Source organism: Acanthisitta chloris, unplaced genomic scaffold (assembly GCF_000695815.1).
Source record: "Acanthisitta chloris isolate BGI_N310 unplaced genomic scaffold, ASM69581v1 scaffold2658, whole genome shotgun sequence".
Classification (NCBI taxonomy): domain Eukaryota; kingdom Metazoa; phylum Chordata; class Aves; order Passeriformes; family Acanthisittidae; genus Acanthisitta; species Acanthisitta chloris.
In genome coordinates this window covers 44,421-59,753 of record NW_008685190.1, presented here as the reverse complement: position 1 = coordinate 59,753, position 15,333 = coordinate 44,421, and the positions used below count along the sequence as shown (strand labels likewise).

At 48.9% G+C, this 15,333-nt stretch overlaps 1 protein-coding gene across 1 annotated transcript; it reads left to right on the top strand.

The window, feature by feature from the left end:
* The first annotated feature begins 1,786 nt into the window (after window positions 1-1,786).
* On the top strand, window positions 1,787-9,093 carry GUK1 (guanylate kinase 1). Its single transcript, XM_009079633.1, has 7 exons — window positions 1,787-1,898; window positions 3,186-3,227; window positions 3,940-4,036; window positions 6,264-6,402; window positions 7,563-7,647; window positions 8,437-8,522; window positions 8,916-9,093. Exons 1-7 carry the CDS (start codon window positions 1,787-1,789, stop codon window positions 8,949-8,951), a joined length of 597 nt encoding a protein of 198 aa, XP_009077881.1. The 3' UTR covers window positions 8,952-9,093.
* The last annotated feature ends 6,240 nt before the right edge of the window (window positions 9,094-15,333 follow it).

The following is a 15,333-nucleotide window of genomic DNA, read 5'->3' as shown; positions in this document are numbered from 1 at the left end:
CTGCTGGAATCCAAGTGCCACATGTGAGGCTTTTCGGGTGGCTGAGGCAGCTGGAGTGTGAGGAAGGGAGCAGCTGTGTTGTGAATCATGCTGGGATGCCTGAAGGGTGATGAATTTGTGTGGTTTCTTTCTCTTCTGGAGTGTTTTCCAAGGAATGCCTAGGGCTCACCCATTTTATTACACGGGTAAGAGGAACTGTGAGGGGCAGAAGAGAGGGAAATGCTTTGGATAACTCATCAGGGATTCTCTGCTTCCTTGCTGCAAGCACTGAGTAGCATTTCCCTGGTGCTTCCCTCTTCTGGTGTTGAACATTTAGGCAAGACTTGGGATATCTGGAAGGTATCAAAGTTGAAGGAGTAAGGGAAAGATAGGAATGTCCCCAAAAGGGCTCCCTAGATTTTGTTCAGTTCTTTGGATGATGGAGCCTAATCCAGCAACGTGGGTTAGGAATCCTGGTCTGATCTGGTGGATCTCTGAGGCTGCAGCACCTGGAGGACACTAAGCCAAAAAAGCCAGGAGTTTCCTTATGGATGAATGTTGGTGGGAGTACTCAGACAAGTATCTTGAGGGAAAAGTTGTGAAATTCCCTGACTGTTATGCTGCCTGATAGAGGGATTTAGGGATGGGGAGGTATCCAGCTCAGGCAGGCCAGGGTCAGGGAGCAGCCTGGCAGGATTAGCCTTCCCAGCCCATGGCTGCTTCGCTGCGAGACAGCATTTGGCTTAAGGCTGTTTAAAAAGTGATTTGTAAGGTCAGGGTGACATTGCAATGATCTAATTTAAAGTGGAAAGGCATTATCTGTCTGTTGGCTGCTTGTTCCCAAGGCCATGCCCGGCCCATGAGGTTAAGAAAATGCTCTTCCAGGGATTTTAGTGCTGGAACGATTGTTTTTAAATAGGACAGAACAGACTTGTTTGATTTGTACCTCTCTTGCTGTCAGCTCTGGTTTGGAAGCTGCTGATGGATGAGGATCCCCAGTGGAACCTGTGTCTCTCATACACCAATTTCTCCCTTATTCCCATGTTGATAATTAACCTTTCTTCCTCCCCACAGAGGCAGGAGCATGAAAACACCCATTTTTTTTGCTCTTTTTGGCTGAAGAAACAACTGCAGCAAGTCCTGCTTGGCCCCAAGGCTGCTTTTATTTCACCTGTACCAGGAACTGAACCCTTCCCTCTTGCCATGAAACACCTGGAGCTGGAGTTAGTCCTCCAGGAAATATGGAATTAAATCCCAGAGCATGTTCATGTCAGGGATTACACCTGAGTTCAGACTCCTGTTCCAAGGTTTTGGGTTTAGTGATGGAGGATTGGCTTCTGGATATTCTTATCCTGCCAGTTCCTTGAGGTCTCTTTCTCCCCATGACAGCAAAGGGGCTGTGACTAGACCTCTGTCCCATGATGTTTCCAGGTGCCACTAAGCACAGACAGCATTTTCTCCCTGTTAGAAAGAATTTCCCTTAGGATTTGGATCCAAGTGAGACCCAACTGTGTTGATGAAGCACAGCTTGAATTATCCCAGTTTACTTACAGCTGGAACCCAGTTTCCTCCCAACTCCTCTGGGTTATATCCTATGAGTTTAACCTCAGTCCCTTGAGAAGAGTCTTCCTGTACTCTCAGTACTTTGTGTCAGCTCTAGGCTTTTGTTTTCTCATCACTGCAGATTTTCCTGCAGTAATTTCTCTCTGATGGTGAGGAGTTGGTGCTGTTTTGAGGGGGTGAGCATTCCTGGGAATCCATAGCTGTGTTTCTAACCAGACCCATATTTTCCTGTCTCTCTGTAGTCATGCAGGGACCAAGGCCAGTGGTGCTGAGTGGCCCATCAGGGGCAGGCAAAAGCACTTTGTTAAAGAAACTGCTTAAAGACTACGAGAACATCTTTGGCTTCAGTGTCTCCCGTAAGTATCCCTGTGTTTCCAGGGAAGGGCAGTGGAGGAGCTCACCTCTGCTAGCTCAGAGCCCACTTTTATACCTGTATTTGTACCCCAACTAATCTCACCTAATCTCTACTAATGGCTTTCCATGGCTTGCCTGTGCCCTAGTGTGTCTGTGGGCTCTTTTGGATGTTTAAATAAAGTGAGATGCCTTTTACTCCTGAAATTTAGTGGCAAGTGTAAGATTTGTCTGGAATATCACCCTCTCCAGGTCTGGTGATTCCCCATTTCTCTAAACGCAGCTCAAAGAGATTACAAGATTTTTTCAAAGTGATTCTTGACTCTGAAAGTAAGAGAATTCCCACACATTTCTGCTTCCAAAGCCACTTGATTTTTCCTTGGAGCTCTGCAAGGTGTTTTTAAGGAAATGGCCATTTTTTTTTGCTGCCACAACACTTTGGATACTGCAAGTAAAATCCTTGCTTTGAGTTCTGAGATGTGGATTCACTCCATCAAAGAGCAAATAATGGATGTAACAAAATTTAGTGTTAGTGGAGATGAAAAAATGTATAGTTATCTTTATTTTTGTGTTTCATCTTATGCTCTTGATCCAGCCTAATCTCTCCTCTCACTCCAAACTACGTCTTACCATTTTCCCTTGTGATAGATATTTCTTTCCTAAAGCTCCATGAGCCACTTAGACCTTTGCAAGAGGTTCTTTATACAAACTTGGAGGTGATCAGAGCCTTATGGCATTGGGTTTCCTCCTAAATAAAATCACCAGTGTTGTCCTCCCTGGTGATCATCAGCTCCTTTGGGCTTTATACTTAAAATAATGCTAAATTGAGCCACTTCCAGGAGAGTTCCAAGGCTGATTTCCACCTCCTCCTGCAGGATTTTGCCCTTATTTGTCAAATCTGGTTATTTTAAGCACTGGTTTAGGTGCTGAATGATCTTTTACCATGAAGATCACTGAAGTAGGGCACTGCTAATTCTCCTGAATGAACTTGTCTAGCGTAACCCAGGAAGGCTGTAGCAGAGCTGAAAACTAAGCTCAGCCTGGTTAGGTCCTATACTGACTGCTCAGCCTCAAATAATCTTTAATTAATTAGTAGTTTGTAGAATCTGTGATTCTTAAGACCAGTCCTGCATTTTGTGTGCTATGCTGACTCCAGAAGCTTTGATCATGTTAAATAGAGGATCACTTTATTGTGTGATTGGGTTAATCCTTTTACTGTTTATTTCTTTGATATACTCCCAACATCCTCGGGTGATGCCCAGAATTTACAGGGCTGTTCTTTGCCTTCACAGACACCACAAGGCAACCAAGAGCTGGAGAAGTCAATGGCAAGGGTGAGTGTGTGGCACTAGGGTTTGTCTCATTGCACTCTCCAAACAATTCACTAAAGTTTTCCGAGCAGAGCTCTCAGTTTAGGGCATTGAGTGAGTTGGTTTTCCCAAGTGCCAGGCAGCTCTGGGGAGATACCTCGAATTCCCACTGCTCTGGAAAGTGCAGCTGCCTAATGAGGTGTCTGTGTGTATCAATAGCTTGTGTCCAGCTGTCTTCTCATTTATTTGTATATTTCAGAAGGAATCAAATGAGGTTTAGTCTTAATTTCCAGCAGCAGTTTTCACTCTGAAATGAAAGGAGGAATTTTAACAAAAGATGGAGAAACATTCCTTTTTAGATCCATTGGGTTTGATGTTCCCTTTTATCTCCCTCTCTCATCCCATTCTAGCCTTTAATTATAGACTCCTTTAATTGAAAGGCCTTGCCAGCCCTGCTGTTGTGTTCTACACCTGTGGGCAAGGGGGGAGAAGTTCCCACTGCACCAGAAAGGGGAAAGGGTATGGAAAAGATGGCACAGCAACATTTTTGGAGAGAGAGCTCCAAAACATTTTGAGGAGGTAAGAGGGAATGCTGTACACAATGATAAGAAGTACATCATCTCTGCAAAGCAGATTATTAGTGTTGTCTTCCCCAAGCACACATGGGTGCCATTTTGAGCATGAACTTTACCTTCAAAACTATTAATTTCTATTTTCCCCTGTTTTCTCTCTCCAGATTATCACTTTGTGACCAGAGAGGAAATGCAGAAGGAGATTGATGCCGGTGAATTCATCGAGCACGCAGAGTTCTCTGGGAACATGTACGGGACGAGGTATGTCATTTAGGGGGGGCTGGATCTAAGTGGTCTTTGGAGGTCCCTTCCAACTCAAACCATTCCAGGATTCTATGAATTTGGGAGCAGAAACCATAACTCTTGGCTGTTGTGATAGTGATGTGTGTTTCTGTTGGTAAAGTGTCTGATTCTGAGGAGATAAATGACATGTCAGCCCTGCCTGGGGTCAAAGAGTGAGGTGGGTTCTGAAATAGCATTGCCTTCAGTATTGGAGCTGATGATTGATGAAACATGAGGCTGCAACGTTAATTAGGAGTCAGATGTCTAATTAGTGGGAGTAAATTGTGCTTTAGTGCAGGACCCACTGAGGAAGGAAGTTAAATGTTTCTTGAGGTATTTAATTAGTTGCATTCAAAAAACTTGCCTGAAATGCTTTTCAAGAAGAATTAACATTTCTTAAAGAGATGAGGATTTCTTGCAGATGGCAAAGTTTCCTTCTGAGGGTAAGAAATTCTTCCCTGTGAGGGCGGTGAGGCACTGGCACAGGTTGCCCAGAGCAGCTGTGGCTGCTCCATCCCTGGAAGTGTTCCAGGCCAGGTTGGATGGGGCTTGGAGCAGCCTGGGCTAGTGGAAGGTGTCTCTGCCCATGGCAGGGGTTGGAACTAGATGATCTCTAAGGTCCCTTCCAGCCCAAACCATTCCATGATTCCATGACAGTTTCCATATGGGAGTTGCCAGCACAAGGCCCCCAGACTGACCCTGGCCTCGGTACTTGAGTGTTGCTGGTTTGGCACGAGAAGTGAATCCTGACAGCTGATCTTCCAAATTCCCAGCTGAGTTCAGGCTCCTTAATCCCTGACTTCATCCTGCATAGTCCAGACCTCCCTCCTCCACGTGTATCCTGCTTAATCCAGTTACATAGCTGCTCCTTGATGCCTGGGACATGGATGGAGTTCATTTTGGTGCCTTTTCCTCAGGGTGGGTGCTGAGAAGACACCTCTCAGCCAATTTCCTTGAAATTTGGTATTTTAACCTAATTAAATTATCTGCTTGGGTTTGTTTGGGTCCCCTCTTCATATTCACACAGCCCTGCAGGGTGGGAGGCTCAAATAAACCCAAATCATCTCAGTTTGCAAACAAAATAAATACAGAAAGTCTCCAAGGCTGTGTTTCCTCTCCAAGTGCCTGAGGATGTTTCTCATCAGCTGTTCCTGAGGTTTTCACCCATCCTTTCTGCTCCATAAGTCTCATCAGCAAATAATAATAACTAAAACTGAATTGCTTAATTTAAGAGCCCTGAAAGGGCCCTGTGGGTGGGATAGCACTGAATCCTGCCCACAGAAACTAGAGTTTCTTGGAGTCTGCCTTAAATGAGAGGCTGCAATCAGAGTGCAGGCGTGGGGGCTCTATTTTAGGCTGCTGAGAGCTGCTGGCTCTGTGCAGTGGGAGTTAGGTGGTACCTGATGACAGCACATGAAGCTGCAGCTTTCACAAGACAAACCAGGCCATTTTGGGGAAGCTTTTTATGGATTTGTGATGGATGGGACTCAGATCTGGGCTCTTGCTGCTGCCTGCCTGGGCAGGGCAGCAGACCTGTAGTGCTGTGGGAGCAGGTTGGCATTGCTGCATTACAGGGGAGAATTGTAGGTGTTTGGGAATAAGCTGGAGGTAGTTCCCCCATGTTGGGGAAGAGAGATTGTCTTTACAACATTTGAGAAGCACCACTTAAAAACTAAGTGCATTTTGTGACCCAGGCAGGAGCATCCCTGTCTATCAGGCATCAGGAGAGCACATGGGTACAGGAGTCAGTGGATGCCTGGAGAAGGAAAGCTCTCAGTGGTTTTGCTCTTTGGTGAAGGTTATTTCTATGTTTGTCACAGAATCCCAGAATGGTTTGGGTTGGAAAGAAACTTAAAGATCATCTCATTCCAACCCCCTGCCATGGGCAGGGAGCTTCCTGCTAGCAGGGAGAGCTGTGTCAAGGCAGGAGCTTTACAAGCAGTACCCAGGCAGAGCTGCTCATGGGGTAGTCACACATGATCTATTTCCACACCTTCCAGCATGGCTTTGCCAGCCTCTAGCAGGAGACAGCAAGTCCCTGCTTAATGCCAGGGACCCAGAGGACATTTGGAGAAAATGTTCAGCAAGAGCAGAGCAAGCTCTGACTTCTCTCCTGCCCTAGTTTGGGCACAGAGGAGCCCTGTGATGTTCACCTGCTGCCACAGCGAATCCCCACTGACCCCTTCCCTCTGTGCTCTGTCCCCAGTAAAGGTGCAGTGCAGGCTGTTCAGGCCCAGAACCAGATCTGTGTCCTTGACATCGACATCCAGGGCGTGAAGAACATCAAGAAGACAGACCTGAACCCCATCTACATCTCGGTGCAGCCTCCATCCATAGACATCTTGGTGAGCGCCCGCCTTGCTTTGCCGTTAGGCAGTTAGAGGTAATCAGCGTCTTGCTTTGCAGCCAGGGGGGTTTCCCCCCCTCCCTTGATCCCTCTCTGTGTTTTTAAGGGCCCTGGACTAGGTGGGGAAAGACATTCCTGAGTTACCTCTGCACCCATTCCAACTCCTCAGCCTCTGGCTCCCTCCTGTGCTCTCCTGTATTTTCCACCCTTTGGTGTGTTTGCCTGCACTGGGTTATGGGCTCCATCACAGTGTGGCCAGTCTGTAAATGCATTAATTGTGCTACATGCTGGGGAGAGAAGAATTTTTTCGGTGAGATTTGCCTCCACAATTGAAATTAAACCAAGGGAGGCTGCTTCCAGTAGCTAAAGAGAGATTACAGGAAAGAAGGCTAGGGGCTCTCTATCAGGATAGTGATAGACATAGTGCAATGGCTTTAAACTGAGAGAGAGTAGGTTTAGATTGGATTTTAGGAAGAAATTCTTCCCTGTGATGAGGATGGAGAGGCACTGGAGCAGGTTGCCTAGAGAAGCTGTGGATGCCCCATCCCTGGACATGTTCAAGGCTAGGTTGGATGGGGCTTGGAGCAACCTGGGCTAGTGGAAGGTATTCCTGCCCATGGCAGGGAGGGTGGAACTGGATGATCTTTAAGGTCCTTTCCAACCCAAGCTGTTCTATGAGTCTGTGCAGCACCATCACTTCTATGCCACTCTGGTCTCACCCTCTGTAATAATTGCAGTGGGACTCTGTGGAAGTGCAGTCACTGCTGTGGTTCAGAGAGGGACAAGGATGACTCCTGACTCTCTCCTCTTGCTCTCAGTACATCAGGCAGTCTGTGCTTTTTGTTGAGTTTGGGGAGGAGAAAGTCAACAGCACCAGATGCAGGAGCCCAGCAGAGAGGTTTCATTTTCAGCAGCACCTGGAAAAAGAGACCATAGGGTGGGAGACCAAAAATCCTTGGGACCCTGAGCTCTGGGTAGGAGATGTTGAGCCCGTTTTGGCCACTGGTTTGCACGGGGCTGTAAATGAGGCTCATCATCCTTTGCAGGGTCTTCTCACATGCCTGTGGTCACAGGCAGCTCTGGCCTGAGGGGTGGGTGGTGGTTCCTGCCTGCAGCATTCAGAACTCTCATTTCTTCACTGTTTTTCATTGGATTTAGGAAAAAAGACTACGAGACAGAAAGACTGAGACAGAGGAGAGTTTACTGAAGCGTTTGACTGCAGCTCGTGTAGACTTGGAACTTAGTAAGTCCTGGGTGTGATGTGTGCAGGGACAAGGGGATGCCTTGGTGATTTAGGAGTTGATTTTGGCAGGAGCACCTGATTTGTGCTTTCCAGCAGTGCTGGCAGGGCCTGAAAGCAGCTGAGTTTGATGGAAGCACCACACTGCACCGTTTCCCACCACAGTTCCTGTACTGTGTCCAGTTCCAGGCCCCTCACTGCAAGGTGGACATTGAGGTGCTGAGGTGTGAACAGAGAAGGGCAATGGAGCTGGTTAGGGGTCGGGAACACAAGTGCTGTGAGGAGAGGCTGAGCGAGAAGAGGAGGCTCAGGAGTGACCTTATCACTCTACAACTCCCTGAAAGGAGGTTGTAGTCAGGTGGGGTCAGCCTTTTCTCCCAGTGGTGACAGGACAAGGGGACATATCCTCACACTGCACCAGGGAAGGTTTAGGTTGGACATTAGGAAGAATTTCCTCACAGAAAGGGTGATTAGACACTGGAATGCACTGCCCAGGGAAGTGGTGGAGTCACCATCCCTGGAGGTGTTTGAGAAGAGTGGACGTGGCACTTAGTGTCATGGTCTAGTTGACACGGTAGTGTTAGGTCATAGGTTGGATTTGATCTTGGAGGTCTTTTCCAACCTGAGTGCTTCTGGGATTCATTGGGGTGGTTGGCACAGCAGAGTATTAGCAGTGGCTGAAATAACAATGTTAAAACGTAATACTAAAATGCCACAGGACTTCAGGTTGTGCACGAGAGGTGACACAGGGAAGAAACATTCTCCTCTAACTGTGCTGATCTCCTTCCCCAGGTAAAGAGCCTGGGCTGTTCGACCTGGTCATTATTAATGATGATTTAGAGAAAGCCTATTCTGAATTGAAGGAGGTACTGCTGGAGGTGAGTCCTTCGGGGAATTTCTGCCTCAGTCCTAGAGGTGAGGCAGGGGAGGGTCTGTCTGCAGCCACAGAAATGTCACGTCATCCCACACTTGGGCTGCTTTGAGCTGCTGAGTGATGTGATTGAGCACAGATCACATATGAGTGATGGTGGATCAGTGGCCTGAGAGTGGGAAATGAATCCAACACAGTCCTGAGCTGGGGCAAAATAAACATCCCTGGGTGGTATGGAATAATATTTTTTTTTGTTCCAAAGTGTGATCTCTGGGCTCAGTCCTGTGTCGCTGTGGAGCTGGTTTGAGGAAATGATCCCTCCTGAACTCCAGAGCTGTAAAACTAGGAGTTGTCCCCAAAGAGTTACAGATTCTCAGTTCTTTTCCTGATCTCCTTGCAGGAAATCAAGAAGACTGAAGAATCCAGGAAGTCCTGAGCTGACCCTGCTTGGACGGTTGAATTTTGCACATCATTCCCGAAGCACATTACACCATTTTATTCCAAAAGACATTCCCTTTAGGCTGCTGCTCTCCCCCAGTTACTCCAAGATGTTTATATTAAAAGGAAAGAAAAGGAAACCTGGTCACGCTTGTGTTTCTTTGCCTCACTCTCTGCATGTGCTTTCTCAGGTTTGTTCCTCCAGTGGATTCCTTGGAAGCTGCCAGAGGACAGACCCATTCTGGAATGCTGTAGAGGAGCTGTTTGGGCATCTCCAGCCTCACCACATGGCTTGGGATCCCACTGTCGTGTTTGGGGAGGGACATATAGTGCCAGCAGCTTCCACTTGATAAAGTGGAGCTATTTTATCATCTATCCACTGCCTTTTTTCCTAGGGGGAAAATACTGTAAACTTCTCTGTCATCTTGGCAGCAGTCTTGGAATTCATGTGTTGTTCCACTTAAGTTTGGGTACAGGTAGATATTTAGATGCTTTTATACCTCCTAATTGGGGAAGCAAAGATTTCTCTCCCAAGCTGTGCTGGTTTTGGGCTGATGTGCTTGAGGGCAGCAATGAATCCCTTTCCCTAGGAGGAATCCGTTGTATCCAGCCTCTGTCCCTCCTACTGGTCTCTATTTTGAGACCTGGAGAGCTTTGCACTTCACAGTTTTCTCCAGTCTTAATGTTGATGCTTTCATGGAACTTCTGGTGGGATTCTTGAGGGTGTCTTGTGCAGGGCAGAGAGTTGGACTTTGGTCATCTTTGTGGGTCCCTTCCAACTCAGGATGTTCCATGAACTACCAAGCACTTTGGTTCCTCCAACAAGTCATATCCTTGAGCCTTCTTGGAGGGGTTGATTTCTCATAGAGCATGAGAACTATGGAGCCAGGCTGGGAGAGCTGGGGGTGTTCAGCCTGCAGAAGAGAAGGTTCCAGTGGGACCTTAGAGCACCTTCCAGTGCCTAAAGGAGCTCCAAGAGAGCTGCAAAGGGACTTGGGACAAGGGCCTGGAGGGACAGGGCAAGGGCAAACGGCTTCCCACTGCCAGAGGGCAGAGATAGATGGGATATTGGGAAGGAATTCTTGGCTGTGAGGGGGGTAAGGACAGGCACAGTTTACCCATAGGAGCTGTGGCTGCCCCATCCCTGGAATTGTTCAAGACCAGATTGGATAGGTCTTGGAGCAACCTGGTCTAGTGGAAGATGTCCCTGTCCATGGCAGGGGCTTGGAATGAGATCCCACCCAAGCCATTCCATGATTCCATTCTATGGAATGTCCAGTCCCTCAGAGCTCCCAGCCCACAGGTGTTGGCTTCCAGCTGTTTCTCCCCAAGCTGAACCCAGATCAAGCTCACACTATGCAGCCCAGAAAAGCTGGATCATGCAATCCCAGGATGTGATATTTTCTCACTCACACCACATTTTACCATGGCAGGTTTGTACCTTAAACTCTTCATCTTCGCATTTCATTCTCTTCATATCCCAGCTCTCCAGTTTATCCAGCTGCTCTGATCCAGCTCATGGTACCTCTTGATCCACGTCACTCCAAACCTCTATCCATGTGATGGACAGCAGCAAGCACAACTCCACCTTGGGAAACCCTTCTACCACCTCACTTGCACTTGCCAACATAATTTGATGATTATTTTGATCATTTTCCTCTATTGGACTGTTTAAATACAACTTTCCTAGACTTCCTAATTCAGGTTAGGTGTAAGGAAAATATTTTTCCCTGTTAGGGTGTTCAGGCACTGGAATAGATTGCCCAGGGAGGTGGTGGAGTCACCATCCCTGGAAATGTTTCAGAGGCGTTTGGATCTGGTGCTGGAGGATATAGAGCAGAGTGACAAGTTAATGGTTGGACTCGATGGTCATAGAGGTCTCATCCAACCTTGGTGGTTCCATGACTCCTAGGAATCTTCCTGTTGCCATAAGTTCCACAATGCTTAATTCCATCTTTCTCTAAATGAGCAGGACAACCCTGGTGTGGATTCATGCTACATCCAGGTTCTCCCTGTGCCATCAAGTGATGGACTCTTGACTATTTTTTGTTCTGAATCCTGGGATTTTGTTCCAGTTTGAGGGACAACGTTTGCAGTGGGAAAAGGTCTCCTCTAGATGGCAGAAATGACAGCAGGAAAGCGCCGGGGCCGGAGGCACCGAGCAGCAGAGCACGGAGGGGCAGGACCCAGCGCTGCCTCAGTCTGGTGGTCTCCTGCCACCGCGTGGGACCTGCGGAGCTGTCACCAGATGGAAATGTCCAGCTGCTCTCTGCGCATCCTTCCTGCCACCGCCTCGAGAGCCAGCCCAGCCTTCGTGTGTCCCTGCGGGAGAGGTGAGTGGTACCCGGGAATGGGGACAATGCTTCAGCTGCGTGTGGCAGCTCTTGGAAAATGGGAAAACCAAGTCGTATGGATCACTCACATCTCCTTTCCATGGTGGGAAGGGAGAGGGTAGTCCGAGATAACCTGCCCCGTGTGGGTGACCTGCTTTAGCCGCTGCGTGTGGCAGAGCAGCACGGCGAGCGCCTGAACTGGCAGCGCTAACGGAGCTGATGGGATGAGCTGATGGGATGAGCTGATGGGGTGAGCTGATGGGATGGCCGTGGGGATGGTGATGGGCAGCAGAGGCACTGGGAGCAGGTTGTGGAGCCAGGCTGGTGGCCAGTGGGTGACACCGCTCTGCAGCATCTCCACAAGTCATTTTGGGTGCTGCCAGCAGTGTTCCTCTCCAGGTTTGGTGTTTTGGAGGGGCTGTGCTGTACATTGAATCCCACAATTGGGTAGGTAAAGGCACTTGTTGAAATGAGTTTGATTCCTGCAGCCTCCAAAATGGGATGTTTGGTTTATTAGTTACCTTTCCAACCATGAATGCCTCTCTGGATCTGTGTTTTTGGTACTGGCTTGTTGGAGTATTCCATTCCTGCATCCCTGGGACAGGCAAGGACCAAGCTGAGCATCACAGTTGTGGCTGCTGCCAAATTCTGGGCTCTCCACATCTACAAACATCAGTTCCTGGGGCTGGGATTGAGGGATCAGACTGGCAAAGTGAGGGTGCAGGACCCTCCCTGCCCAGGGGGTGTCTGTGCTTAAAGATGCTCCTCCTGGAGGACCCTATTTCCCACCTGGGAGCTCTTCCAGGCAGGAAGGTGCTGTAACCATCTCAGGGTACGCCCAGGTGAAGGAACAGGCCTGCTCCTGAGTCACTTCCAGAAATGTCAGGAAAAAAAGGGATTTTATATAACTGTATATGCAATGTTTTGTCAAACTGGGGTAATACTGGATGAATTTCAGCTTTTTTCAGCTCTGAGATGCTCCTACATCCCTGCAGGAGGAGGATGCTGAGGGAGGAAGGAAAAAGATGCAGGGGAATGGTATGAGGAGCCACACTGGGGAAAAACTGGAATAAAACCTGCCCTGGGAGCTCTCCCTGGCTGGGGCTGAGTATATTTTGGAGCTAATGCCAAAAAAATAACAACCCCCTGTAGCACTTTTGCTTCAAAGGGGTTGCTTTGCAGTTTTCTTTCATGACTTTTTGCTGAATCCAGGCTGACACACCACTTTTGGGGCAGGAACTGAGTATTTTCCCCCTATTCTTCATTCTCCTTGCCCATTCAAGCTCTTCGGCAAAAGAAATTCCCCTTCCAGGGGAAAACATGGAGTTTAAACACAGAGGTCACCTCTGCTCTGACCCAACAGCACTGAGATCCTGCCTGGGAAGGACGTCGTGCATAAGGACAGGCAGTCTCCAAAGCCCAAATCATCCTGGGGGAAGCCAAGAAAAGCTGGAGCCACACTCCAGGATAGCTTCAAGCAGCCCAAATTAGCCCAAAGCACAACAGCCTGTGGCTCCTTCCAGCATCCCACCCCCTTCCCAATGAACCCACGGTCCAGAGACTTGTCCTTGCCGTGGTTTTTCTTGGCATCTCAGTGCTGTTGGAGGCAGCTCTGATTTTCAAGCTTCCTTCCATGCCACTGCGGAAAGGCACCGCGGGGCAGAGCCAGCCTGGAATATAATTGGGCAGTCGGCGTAGAAAATGAGCAATGAGGGGAAAAAGAAGTAGGAATAACCCTGATTTTCCTGCTTGTCCATCAGTGTCCAGCTCAGTCTGTGTGTGTTTCCGATCTCAGTGCTGGGACTGAGCGTTCCAGGTGTGAGAGTGGGATGGAAAGTGCTTGTGTTCATGCACAGCAATGGTGTGTGACAGGTAGGGCTGTGGCTACAGTGCCCTGAGTGCTGCCAGAGGTGGTTATCCTGGGAGAAAAAACTTCTTGGACCTTCTGGAGAGGGTATTCAGCACTCAGGGATTTAGCGCTTTACCCCAGCATGGCTGGGGGATCCAAGGATGCTAATTCCCACCTCTTTTGGCAATAACCACTTTTTCCTGCTCTATCTAATGTGATTGAAACCTCTTCTGGGAATTCCTCCAGCAGGTTGTGTGGCCTCAAATGGGAGCTGAGAGGTTTGGGGTGTCATCCCTCTCCCAGGGATCACCCCTCCACAGTGGAGCCACAGAGTGAGACCTGCTGGTGGTTCCCAACCTGACACAGTGCAAAATCCTCTGACATCTCCTATCTGGCTTTGCTCCAGAGCAGATGAGGAGCACTGGAACCTGTGGGAGAAGGAGGGAGGTGGGCTCAGGATGGCTTTCCTCAGTCAAGGAATCCAGCCATGGTGGATCATGGGCTTTGTTTTAGGGGGCTGCAGCTGGGATGGGTCTTATGCCAGGTGATGTGATCCATGCCTGGGAATGCTAACACCCTTTGTGCTCTCCCACAGGACAGGGAGGTGACCACCACGTGCCAGCTGCTGCCACCTCACGCTGAGACACCCACCAGCACCACCAACACTGACTCCAGGTAAATCCCATAAAACCACATCAGCTAATAACCCTCCCTGGGGATAACTGATCCAGGTGGGACCCAAAGAGATCCATGCCAGCACCCCTCACCCAAGGCATCACTCCTCCAGGCCTTTTCCCTGATTGTGCTGCTGCTGGAAAGCAAGTGGTAGGCAAGGATGGAGTTGCCTGTTCAGCACAGGGTGTTGGAGAGTATCCCGTGGTACTGGATGCTCCACGGTGCTTGACGGAGTCATTCCATCTCCACTGGCCCCATGAGGATAGGAGCCACCCTGGCAGCTGGACCAGGAGCTGGGATGTGCCTGCCTTGCTGGGTGCTGTATTTGGGTCAGCCACATCGACTGGATCTGCAACTGTGTCATCCCTGGAGAGCGCGGGACGCCGATCCATATCCCCCACCGGCCCCGGACAGGGTGACACGCACTGTGTGGAGCCCTGGCCGGTGCCGAACGGCGTCAACACCCTGTTCCCCACTTATCCAGCTCAGCCCTACTTCCAGGCTCCAGAACTGGGGAATCCAGCACAGGCTCAGCTTTTTCCAACAATAGCAGCTGTGACTTTGCTTGTCCCGGACGTGGCTCCAGCCCTGTAAATACCAGGAGCTATCTGCAATTCCGATTGTGCGGTGGCAACTGGTACAGTGGCTGGAACAACCGGATGCTTGTGAAAACAGGGATGCATCTCCCTCCTGGCGCCTGATTTTTCTCTGTCCAGGCACAGAAAGAGGGAAGAACAGGATGTTTTTCTGGATTTTACTTTCCCCCTCTCTGCTGCTGGAGATACGATGAGGGATAAAAAGACAGGAGGCAGAAAAGGCAAAATTCCAGTTTCCAGGTGGATCTTGGCAAATATAGTTATATATTATTTAATTTCTCCATAGAGTGGGTTATTTTATTGAAGCCATGTAGAAAGAAGATCCCTGGGAACCAGGTCTAGCAGGCACAGGGAAGGAAGCACCCAAGTCCTCAGCCCAGCATTAATTTGCAGATATTCCCTGAAGGATGTGGGTTGTCACTCCTGTTTGTATCAAGAAATTCTTGATGGAAAACAAAGTGCCTATGTGGTTGGCATTGTGCCATAGGAATGTCCCTGGCTCCCGAAAGCCAAGTCAGCACAGAGGTGATGGGAAAAACTCCTCAAAAAGCCAAGAGCAATGCTCCAGTCCCCCCAGTTACATCAACAAAGTGCTGACCTGGATATACTGGGTATAGGATGCGGAAAAAGGGGTAGCTTATCATTTTTCCTGGTTGGAAGTGCAGGATACTCAAGCTGCATCCCTTGTGCTGAATGTGGTGGAGGTCCTCCAGGATATGGTGGTGTGGGCTGCAGAGAGAAAACCATACCCCAGTTAAGGATGGTAAGGGGAAACTGGTGTCACAGCCACACCAGTGGGATAATCTCCCTCCCTGGAGCACCATGTGGCATCCATGGGGTGAGAGAGCTTGTCAGACTGTTCCCCTGAGCGAGGAGGATGATCTCACATGTTCCATCGATTCCGTATCCCATTGCTAATTATTGCAG

Coding starts and splice junctions, on each gene's coding strand:
- GUK1 (XM_009079633.1), top strand. CDS start 1,787: ATGCAGGGACCAAGGCCAGTGGTGCTGAGTGGCCCATCAGGGGCAGGC. Junction 1,899..3,185: donor CTTTGGCTTCAGTGTCTCCC/GTAAGTATCCCT, acceptor TTGCCTTCACAG/ACACCACAAGGCAACCAAGA. Junction 8,523..8,915: donor TGAAGGAGGTACTGCTGGAG/GTGAGTCCTTCG, acceptor ATCTCCTTGCAG/GAAATCAAGAAGACTGAAGA.